The sequence below is a fragment of the Artemia franciscana genome, chromosome 15 (genome assembly GCF_032884065.1).
Source record: "Artemia franciscana chromosome 15, ASM3288406v1, whole genome shotgun sequence".
NCBI classification, from domain to species: domain Eukaryota; kingdom Metazoa; phylum Arthropoda; class Branchiopoda; order Anostraca; family Artemiidae; genus Artemia; species Artemia franciscana.
The window spans coordinates 14373148-14385364 of record NC_088877.1 but is presented as its reverse complement, the minus strand read 5'-3'; the positions used below and the strand labels follow the sequence as shown (position 1 = coordinate 14385364).

The window sequence follows — 12217 nt, the reverse complement described above, 5'->3', positions numbered from 1 at the left end:
AATTTAAACAGCAAAATGAGACAAATAAAATCTACTATTACACCCACTAACTAATGATGCTAAAAGCTTTTGATGTTAAACGCAAATTTTCTATTTCCAGCTCCAGAAACACAAACAAGATCTATGGCCTCATTTGCAAGTGATATGTTTTCTGTTGGACTCCTAATAGCTACGATATATAATAGGGGACAGTCTCCCATACAAGCTAATCATAGCAGTCAGACATACATAAGGTTGATAGACACAGTAAGTAACTCTGTTTTCTGTAAGATGAATAAATTGATATAATAGGAAGTGATACAGAAAAATACTTATTACGATTAATTCCCATAGAGACATCCCGCATCTAATCTATCATATTCCGCAGCGATTCTATTATATATTGATACTACACATTTTGAGTTTGAATACATCATGTTTTTAGCTCTTCAAAATACTTTTTATTCCAATTCAACGACCCTTCAGTTTCAAAAGTCATTTTTAATGAATTAGGACTAATAGCCAAACTTTTGCGTAAAGAGGGAGGTCTTGAAGAGAGGGTGTTCCCCTAATATTTAGGATAATTTCTGTTTTTCTTAATACCCCTCTTTTCTTTCCATCACATAACTTGCTTTCTCCGCATTTGTTTTTCGTTTCAGTGTTATTTTCACCTTGATCTAAAATGTAACTGGTGTTCACTGCTCAATCTTCGACTGTTTATGCTAAAGTTAAATTTTGTATTACAATGCTTCAAGAGCAATGACTAATTCAGATGTATTTTCTTTGCACAATAAAATAGAGGTTTACTAACTTTAAAGTAAGAAGTTTCTTGACGATAAGCTCGAGTACTTCCCACGACAATTACTACAATAAGGAAAGAACTGTCATCTTTGTGTACGGATGTTATATGCTTAGTCCAAATATATTCTTCCAAATAAATTGAAGTTAGCCAGGTAAGAATTTGGAATCAAGTCTTTTTGGAAAGTAGATGGTATTTGACATGAGGAAGGGGTTAAAATGTTGCATTTTAGGCGCTACTGTTTATTTTTGGACTAAAAACTCAATATTTAAGTTTTGAGACAATTTATCCGTAATGTAAAGGAAGAATAGCATGCTTGTTTTTTTTTGTTTTTTTTTTAATCAAACAGTTCGTGGTAACGAACTGTAGTAAAGAGCGACCCGTGCTCAATAGTGACCAAAACTCTGAAAAATAGAATTTTGATACCAAAAGCTACATCAAAAGAATCGAATAATTTTAATCCTGATTCGTTACCTAGATTGATTCCTTTTCGTTACCTAGCGTCACCTATTCATCCTCACTTACTCCTACCCTTAGTGACTAAGTCTTCTAAACATCTATTTTAAAACCTATTCCAGCACCCTGAACCGGAGAGTATTTTTATTAACTCTAAAAAATGGAATTTTGATACCAAAAGTTACATCAAAAGAATCGTATTTTAAATATATAAGTTTCATCAAGACTAGGTTTACCCATCAAAATTTATGAGCCTGAGAAAATTAGCCTCATTTTGAAAATAGGGTGAAACACCCCCTAAAAGTCATACAATCTTAACGAAAATCACACCATCAGATTCAGCGTATCAGAGAACCCTATTGTAGAAGTTTCAAGCTCCTATCTACAAAAATGTGGAATTTTGTATTTTTTGCCAGAAGGCAGATCACGGATGCGTGTTTATTTGTTTGTTTGTTTTTTTTCCCAAGGGCGACCGTATCGACCCAGTGGGCCTAGAATGTTTCGAGAGGGCTCATTCCAACGGAAGTGAAAAGTTCTAGTGCCCTTTTTAAGTGACCAAAAAAATTGGAGGGCACCTAGGGCGCCTCCCACACTAATTATTTTCCCAAAGTTAACAGATCAAAATTATCAGATAGCCATTTTATTCAGCGTATTCGAAAAACCTCATAACTATGTCTTTGGGGACGACTTACTCCCCCACAGTCCCCGTGGGAGGGACTACAAGTTACAAACTTTGACCAGTGCTTACATATAGTAATGGTTATTGGGAAGTGTACAGACGTTTCCAGGGATATTTTTTGGTTGGGGGGAGGGGTTGAGAAGAGGGGGATATGTTGGAGGAACTTTCCATCGAGGAATTTGTCATGTGGGGAGAAAATTTCCATGAAGGGAGTGCAGGATTTTCTAGTATTATTAAAAGATTAAATAAAAAAAAACTAATTTTTTTAGCTGAAAATAAGGAGCGACATTAAAACTTAAAACGAACAGAAATTACTTGGTATATGAAAGGAGATGCTTCCTCATCAACGCCCCGCTCTTTACGCTAAAGTTTTTTACTGTTTTAAAAAGAAGAGTTGAGAGGAAGAGTCAAACTTCAGCGTAAAGAGCGGGGCGTTGATGAGGAAGCCTCTCCTTTCATATACGAAGTAATTTCTGTTCGTTTTAAGTTTTAATGTCGCTCCTTACCTTCAGCTAAAAAAATTAGTTTTTTTTTATTTAATTTTTGAACGTTTTTGAATTAATGCATGTTTGGTTTTGGCTCTCCGTACATAAATTATTAAAGTGAATTTGTATATTAATTCTTTTTTTTGGCTAAATGGCTTTCTCTTAGTTTTGATCAGACGATTTTGAGAAATAAGGGGTGGAGAGGGAGGCCTAGTTGCCCTCCAATTTTTCGGTTACTTAAAAAGGCAACTAGAACTTTTAATTTTTAACGAACGTTTTTATTAGTAAAAAATATACGTAACATAAGAATTAACTTACGTAACAAACCTTCATAATCTTATATTTTTATTATGTATACGAGGGGGTTTGTACCCTCGTTAATACCTCGCTCTTTACACTAAATCGTAAGTTTTTTCCCAATTCTTTAAGAATGACTGAATCCGAAAGGCCGTAGCATAAATAGTTGAAATTACTAAAAATACTTTAGCATAAAGAGCGAGGTATTTATCTCCTCGTAAATACCTCGCTCTTTATGCTAAAGTATTTTTAGAACCCCTCTTATGCGTAATAATCTCTATTCATTTTAAGTTTCAATGCTACTCCTTCCTTTCATTTGAAAAAACGTTTTCATGTTTATTTTTCATTGTTTTCTTATAGTAATGCTAGAAAATCCTGCGCCCTTTTCATTGAATTTTTCTTCCCCCATGACAGATTCCTCCAAGGAAAGATCCTCCAACATAGACCCCTCCCCTCAGCCCCACCCCCAAACAAAATTAAATCCCCCTGAAAACGTATGTACACTTCCCAATAACCATTACTATATGTAGTAAACACTGGTCAAAGTTTGTAACTTGCAACCCCTCCCCCAGGGATTGTGGGGGAGTACGTCATCCCCAAAGACATAGTTATTATGGTTTTCGACTATGATGAACAAAATGGCTATCTCAAAATTTTGATCTGTTGAATTTGGGAAACAAATGAGCGTGGGAGGGGTCCTAGATGACCTCCGATTTGTTTGGTCACTTAAAAAGGGCACTAGAACTTTTCATTTCCATTAGAATGAGCCCTCTTGCAACATTCTAGGACCACTTGGTCGATACGATGACGAAAAACAAGTTTTTTTAACTGAAAGTAAGGAGCGACATTAAAACTTAAAACGAACAGAAATTACATCGTATATGAAAGGGTCTGCTTCCTCATCAACGCCCCGCTCTTTACGCTAAAGTTTTTTACTGTTTTAAAGAGAGGAGTTGAGAGAAAGAGTCAAACTTTAGCGTAAAGAGCGGGACGTTGATGAGGAAGAAGCCCCTTTCATATACGATGTAATTTCTGTTCGTTTTAAGTTTTAATGTCGCTCCTTACTTTCAGTTAAAAAAACTTGTTTTTTTTTTATTTAATCATAAATAAGATTATGAGCACAACAGATATTATAGCCGGGTAATTTTTACGGATTAACTGAAAAATATGTTTTAAAAATAGAAGAAACAAAGTTATATGATAAATTTAACCATAGGCAAACATAAATAAAAGTGAATAGCCAAAATAAACTAAAAAAAAAAAGAAATTACCACACATAAAAGGAAGTTATATGCCCCCCTTAAACCATTGAAAAAGGGTAGAGTATTGATTGTTCTTTTAATGTTTGTTGGTTTAATTCAGGAGCCCTATGCCCCATCCTATTTGTTTGCTTTATGGCCTCCTTGGAAAAGGGACTTGTGTCTCTGAAAACTGTTCTAAAACAAAAGAGCTATACGCTTTTTCAGACCCAATTTAAAGGCAAAACTTTTTTTTCGTTATCTTTTTGGCCATGTAACTGAATAATATGTTTTATAATAACTTAAAAATCTATTTTAAAAATAGAAGAAATAAAGTTATATGATAAATTTAACTTTAGGCAAACAAAAACAAAAGTGAACAACCAAGTTAAACTAAAAAAAAGAAATACGCTATACGCTTTTTCAGACCCAATTTAAAGGCAAAACTTTTTTTCGTTATCTTTTTGGCAAAAAAACCTTATACACATAAATTTTAAAACAATAAAAGAAAATTGACGTAGTTTGATTCCCATTTTGGAAGGTCCCATGCCCCCAACAAGCTCTTTGTCTGGGGACTGTAACTTACGGTTAAAAGATTCAAACTTTAAAAAAGGAAAAGTTTCTTGGTCATTTGTCAAGTTTTACATCGAGATGAAATAACTTTTTTTTTGGTTTATTGGGTTTCCAAGGACTTTGAAATATAAGTTTCAAGCTGATTAAGAAGACAAGGGTTTAGCTGGGGCCTTTAACTTAATTTTTGGGGCATCAGCTTCCCCTTGGATCAAGAGCTTGCAAACGTAAGTTACTAACTGTTTGGAAAAACAATCTAATTTTTTCTTATCTTATTTTGGGGACTGACTCTTTTTTGGGAACCCGCCTTTTTACAATGGTTCCCTTTGGCCCACTGACTACAAGTTTCAAGAAGGTTTAGGTTTTACGGCCCCCTTCAACCAGGTACTTATAACTATAATGTTCAAATCATTCAGACCAAAAAGTTTTGAGTTATGAAAATTATGTTTGCATATTTCTGACTTTTTGAAAATTCTTTTCGCGTATTTACAATATTTTCAAGTTTCTGTCTACTTGTTCCTGACTTTTAAAAATTCTCTTCGTGTGTTTTCAATCTTTTCAATTTTCTCTTCATGTGTTTCGAACTTTTTGAACATTCTTGTGATTTGGACTTTTTAAAACCTTTTTGGGTGTTTCTGACGTTTTAAGGTTTTTTTTTTGTGTGTTTCTGACTTTTCATGTTTTGGTTCAAGTTTTTTAGCCATAAGTTTCATCAAAACAACTTTTTACGCTGTAAATAAGTAGTAATTCTAACTACACTAAAAAACAAAGAAAAATAGGAAAAAAATATATTTTAACATCATAGTAAAAATATTAATATACCTCTACACTCGTAAAATCAACTTTAAAAATATATTTATAGGGTAAAGTTTCGGTCTATACTCGCTCCTGTTGATTATTAAATAAAAAATAACTGATTTTTTTAGCTGAAAGTAAGGAGCGACATTAAAACTTAAAACGAACAGAAATTACTCCGTATATGAAATGGGTTGTCCCCTCTGCAATCCCTCGCTCTTTACGCTAAAGCTTTTGATTGTTTCAAAAAGTAGAATTGTGGCAAAGAGTCAAACATGTTTATTTTTCATTGTTTTGTTATAGTAATGCTAGAGAATCCTGCGCCCTTTTCATTGAAATTTTCATCCCCCATGACAGATTTCTCCAAGGAAAGATCCTCCAACTTAACCCCCTCTCCTCAGCCCCACCCCCAAACAAAATAAAATCCTCCTGAAAACGTCTGTACACTTCCCAATAACCATTACTATATGTAAACACTGGTCAAAGTTTGTAACTTGCAGCCCCTCCCCCAGAGAATTGTGGGGGAGTAAGACATCCCCAAAGACATAGTTATTATGGTTTTCTACTATGCCGAACAAAATGGCTATCTCAAAATTTTGATCCGTTGACTTTGAGAAAAAATGAGCGTGGGAGGGGGCCTAGATGCCCTCCAATTTTTTTGGTCACCTAAAAAGGGCACTAGAACTTTTCATTTCCGTTAGAATGAGCCCTCTGGCGACATTCTAGGACCACGTGGTCGATACGATGACCCCTGGAAAAAAAACAAAAAAAAAAACAAATAAACACGCACCCGTGATTTGTCTTCTGGCAAAAAATACAAAATTCCACATTTTTGTAGATAGGAGCTTGAAACTTCTACAGTAGGGTTCTCTGATACGCTGAATCTGATGGTGTCATTTTCGTTAAGATCTTATCACTTTTAGGGGGTGTTTCTCCCTATTTTCCTAAATAAGGCAAATTTTCTCAGGCTCGTAATTTTTTATGGGTAGGACTAAACTTGATGAAACTTATATATTTGAAATCAGCATTAAAATTCGATTCTTTTGATGTAGCTATTGATATCAAAATTTAATTTTTTAGAGTTTTGGTTACTATTGAGCCGGGTCGCTCCTTACTACAGTTCGTTACCACGAACTGTTTGATTTACGGTATTAGTGGTTTCTGCATGACGCTTCATATGCTTGGATAATCTTTAACGATAAGGAAGAAATGCTTTACTGTATATATTGCAGATATTTGGCTTTTCTCTAGTAAGAAGTCTCAAATGGTTGTATAAATTAGAAATTTGAGAAAATGCTCTAGTACACCTCTTAATACGGTTTTTCTCCAGCATGAACTTCTATGTGTATAGTTTGAACTTCGTAAAAACCCCTTATTACATGTCTTACATTTGAATCGGTTTTCTCCTTAATTAATTATCGTCGAAAATTCATTCTTATTTATCTTTGATTTGTATGGTTTTAGATGTGCGGTTCTGAATGGTAGACAAATGTTAGTGGTCAAGTGCGTTAACCTCAGCATAATTCTTCTAAATCTATTTAAAAAAAAATATATCGGTAAATTTACCACAGTTCATATAATTGACTTATCAATAAAGTGAACATACCACTCGATGCCTTTTTTATGCTCTTTACGAATATTATAATCGCTTCTATCGCATATTCAAATTTAAGCGCTTATTGACCTAACCTAACCTAGTCTAACTAACTATAAATGATTTTGGCACTGAAAAAATGTAGTAATATTTCGTCGAAAACGACCGATAACTCATACTTTAATTAAAAATTCGTCATTTTTAAGAGCTCAAAAAGTGCTTAAATTTGAATTTGCAATAGAAGCAATTATCATATTCCTAAAGAACATAGAAAAAGGCATCGTGTGGTATGTTCACTTTATTGGTAAGTCAATTATATGAACTGTGATACTTTTATCAAAATATCTTCATTGACGTGTATTTACCTTTGGTGTTAAATGATTCTATTCTTTTATTTGACATGTTATTGCTTGTGATTGAGATGTCACGATATTCATAAGTAAAAAAAGAAGATCACGGCATTGGATTTTAGAATCCCTACTGGCGGTGCTGATCTGCTTTTCATGGAGCTTATGCCAGGAAGTACAATGGTGGGGGGGGCTGTGGCTAAAATAATGACTATGAATATTTTCAAGTATGGATGTGTAATCTAAGATTGTGTCAATCTAGCTAGTTAAATGAAATAGACTGCATATATTCACATAAGATGCCCTACGATTGTACTTAAATCATTTTACTATGACAGATGTGTCATCTCGTATATCTCAAATTGTGATTAACAAGTTTGATGTGCTAAAGAGACGGCTATGAAGATGGTCTATACAATTTAAGTTCTGATATAGCTCTTTACTTTCAAGCAAATTTCAAAAATAAAATCTTTAGATTTACTTCATTATTCACCATCTTAATTTTACCCTCATTCACCATCAAAAAATTTCATCTGGATAAATACATTCAAACTAGAGGTATCAATTACGTCTAGCTCTTAATGAATATATCCTTGTTTGGCTCATTACAATCTAATGTGAAAGTTTTCCGTCAGAATCTGCGAAATTGTATACTGGTCTATCTTATCACATCGTTATACATGTTCAGTTTGTAACATCTTTCGAGATATTAAAGTGCTTATTTTAAATTTTGATATTGCTCATTACTTTCAAGTAGATGTCTAAACTCAAAAAACCTATGAATTTAATTGAACATTTACGCTTTTAGTAATCTCAGACAGTTTCATCTTGGTAAGTTCAATCAAATTGGAGGTATCAACTACGTAATGGTTGAGCAATTTTTTTCCAAGTCATGAAGCAAAAAGATAAAAATTTCATAAAACTTATAGTTTTACTTACAAATTAAAAAATTTCAATTCCAAAAATCTTGTTTAAAAAACATTTTTTTTTTGGGGGGGGGGAGGCAATTTTCGAGAGAAAAACTGGAAATGTTCAGAATTGGAAACAAATAAGATTTGCCTCAACAGCTAACTTCGGAGACTGTATTTATGCACCCTTTAGGTTTAAATATTGCTTATTATTTTTAACTGAAAATCCAAGGTCAAAACAAATCACGTATTTAATTCAAAATTGATTCCCCTTGGTCCCCCAACGTTTCATCTCGAAAACTCCAAGCGCTCTTATACTCTCCTCTGAAGGTCCAATTAAAGAAAAATTATGGATTTAATTCAAAATTCGCCCTCTGAACAATATCGAAAAGTTTCATCTTCGTAACTCCAATTGATTCTTGAATATTAATTCTTGACTTTTCGCAACATCTATAACCTTTTTGGCCTGAGGGACGGGGGATTCCTGATTTTACAAACTAAAAGCGATTCTGAGTTGAACATAAGCGATATTCGTCTCATAGGGTTAACAGAAAATTTCCAATCTGCGCTTCTAATTGTATGATATAAAAAAGGGTATTGTGGGGATACTCCTTTGTACAGACTAAAAACGATGTTCATAATTGAATATAAATGATATTCACCTCATTGGGTTAGCTTTGCAGAGAATTCCCAATGAGCCCTTCCATCAGAAAGAAATAAAAAAATTTGGGGGTGGGGGATCCCCATTTTCGACAACAAAAACCAATGTTCAGAATTGAAAAGAAACGATATTTGTTTTAAAGGGTTAGCTTTATACCCCTTTGCCTGGTTGCCGCATCGTTTTTGCAATCTTTATACCAAGAAAATTCAAATGTGACACAACAGGAACTGCATGATTACCAAGGGTAATACTGTCACTTTTTGCCATGTTGAACGTTAGGAACTCGCACATGTCGATATTGATGGGAAGTCCGATAAATTGAAAAGCTCTTCACATTTTCTTTCAGTTCCTTATCAAAAACTGTTAGATTCGTTAAACCTCTCAATGAGATGAATAACCGATTCAACTCGTCGTAATGCGGTGATGTCTAGTGAAATACTTTGGATATGCTAGAAATTTTCCAAAAACGGGTTGAAGAACCTAAAAGGCTTGGGACTTGATGTAAAGTGCCATTTATGTTCATAATTTTGAAATTTTAGGAGTTGGGATAGCCAACCCTAAATAGGTATACGTTGCGAGCCTTAGAATATTCGTGTGTGCAAAAATTGCAACCTGTTTCTTTGAGATGAGACATTAAATCGAAAATCACTTTACAGGTTTCCATTTCTTCACTCCGGAATTATATCAACATTTTGCGCGTGTAAAGTACATCCGAATAAAAGATAATGTAGTTTCAATTCGATGGTTCATCATAATTCTTAAAGTCACAATAATGAGGGCAACCTGACTTATATCGTATATAACCCTTGTGATAACAAAAACGCAGTTTGTATTCTAGACGAATAAATCTGCATTCCACTTCGGTGGTCGCTTTCTTAGGTCCGGCGATGGAAGGCCTAGTGAGTAAATTCTACCTTATAGCTAGCGACTCAACAAAGTTTCATTTTTCTACCACCAATATTTTCGCTTTAAGTCAATAATTCTCCGAGATGGGATCAGAAATATGACCTGCAAAATATGCTTAGGAGAAAGATATTCCATCTTAAACAAAGAAACTATGGTTCAACTGTTAATAGAAGGAGAGGGGCAATTCAGAAAGGAGAATAAAGCTTTCTCAACAATAGTTGGTGAGAGTACTGACAAAAACAGAAAACATCCAAATTAAGATAAACCGATTTATTTTGAGATTGCTTTTTAAGCTTATTGAAAATAAACTTTCAGTGTTTAAAAAAAAAAAAGATTGGCGTGTTTCCTCAATGAATAGCTACAAAAAGAGAGATGGTGGCGGAAAAAGAATATACGTTGTGAAATTTCAGGATTTGGAGTTTTCAGTAGCATGGCCATAATCTATTTAAGCGTAATAGCAACCAGCTCTGAGTCCCTAGTAACCAGCAGGTGTGTCTAATAGATCAATAAACAATAAAAATGTTGGATTTAGGGCACTCTCGGGGATAATAGATTAGAAACAAGCGTTTCATAGTTTTATCGAATCTTTTCCACTCGTAAGTATTTTTTGAATCATAAGAACGTCAATTGCATATTGGTCCATTTGTGTTAGGCACCGTTCCATTGGGGAAATTTCGGTCTTATATTCTATTCCTAGAGTAGACAAAAATATTTGACGGAGGATTATAAAGGTTCCCTGAGGAATACATCTCGAAGAAAATATCTTAAGGAACAAAAGAGCTTTGAAGAATAAATATCTTGAAGAAAAAAAGTCTTGAAGAAAAAATTGCCACGAGGGAAAAAACACCTTGAGGAAAGAAAACGTCTCTCGAAGCTTTCTATAATACCCACGTGTGCGCCATCATTACGTAACACTCTCGTTTGTGCTGCCAATGCATAACATCCATATGTGTGCCACTGTAACACCCACGTTAGAGCCATCCTGAGTTAGAGCCGGATGCTGCCCACTTGAGTAGTGAACCCTGAGCTCTAACAAGTCACGCGAGACTATGTTATCCTCAGTTCCAAGGGGTTCTCCAGGGGCCTTGAGCTCTAACAAGTCACGCAAGATTGCGTTATCCTTAATGTGGGTAAACATACCCTGTTACGTAACATGTAACTCCATAATACGTAACAAATACCTGCACCGAAAAGAAAACAATCCCTATTACGTTACAGACCCCCGCATCTTGAAGAAAACAGTCTATATTATGCAGCAAACACCTGCGTGGTGACAACACCTCATGGTTTCTATGGGCTCAAAACCAGTTGCTATTTTGCTTAAATAGACTATGGTCATACTATTGTTTTAGCCCTAATTTTCAAAATCCAGAATGAATTTGTTAAAGATTGCAATATAGTAGTAACAAATGATATCTAATAAGTGTTTAAAAGTTCTGGAGTTTATATAACCTTCGCGGCTGAGGAGTCAGTGGCTTAAGCTTAAACATTCCCCAATCTTTACAAAATTTTAATAAACACTTAATTTATTAATCATATAAAAACATTAGGGCAATATACACACCCGAAGTAGATTAGTCGTGGTTTTATGCTTGTTGTTTTTAAATAGCATGTTGATGCCACCATTGAGCTTGTAAAACTTTCTGCAAACTCCAATACAATTTGAATTAGACATCTTATGTGCGTCCTGTTTGTCTAAAGGGCGTATCTTCAGTGTCTCTGGAATGGCAAAGGGTATTGTGTTGAAACTTTCAGGGAGTATTAAGGGGATGTTGAACTAAATCAAAGACAGCATGTGACTTCACATTATTAGAATGGCATATTGTAAATATTTAAGGAACTACCAATGGTATTAAGTTGAAACTTTTGGAGAGCACCGAACTGGTCAAAATAGCACTAAGTGCATCCAGGACGTCAAAAGGATATATTTGGGAAGTATCAAAATGGATGAGGTATCAAGTTGAAACTTCGAGGGAACATAAAGGGGGATGTTAAAATAGTTCAAAAGACACCATGCCCATCGAAAAGATCAACAATCCATCTAGACACCAATATTTATATAGAATATTCAAAATGGCTCAAAGTAATACATTCAAAATTCCGTGAATTATTGATGGGGTTGATAAACTAAATCAAATGACACAACCTGTAGGTTGTCAATAGGGCTATGTGTATCTCGGTTGTCAAAAAGATGTATCTGCAGTATCCCAGAAATTACTAAGGGTAGATGGATATGATGAGAGAAATATTGAACTAAATCAAAAGATATCATATTCATCTGGGTTCTCATAAGTACACACTTGCAACATTTAAGATGCGGCTAAAGGTGTTAAGTAGAAACTTTCAGAGAATACTCAGGAAGATGTTGACTTAAATCAAGACACAATGTATGCCCGGGCCGTCAATACACCATATCCGCATTATATTATGGAATGTAGAAATGATAAGGACTTAAATTCATGTCGATCGAGTTTCTTAAAATAGTATATTTGCATTATTTCAG

The 12217-nt window shown here is 34.4% G+C and overlaps 1 protein-coding gene across 2 annotated transcripts in view; it reads left to right on the top strand.

Annotated features, from left to right (window-relative positions):
- Positions 1-12217, top strand: part of LOC136036085 (SCY1-like protein 2) — a 258908-nt gene that overhangs the window by 130093 nt on the left and 116598 nt on the right. For both annotated transcript variants that reach the window (XM_065718074.1, XM_065718075.1), the window contains exon 6: positions 101-246. In XM_065718074.1, coding sequence (XP_065574146.1) covers positions 101-246 — 146 coding nt within the window. The remainder of the gene's footprint in view (positions 1-100; positions 247-12217) is intronic.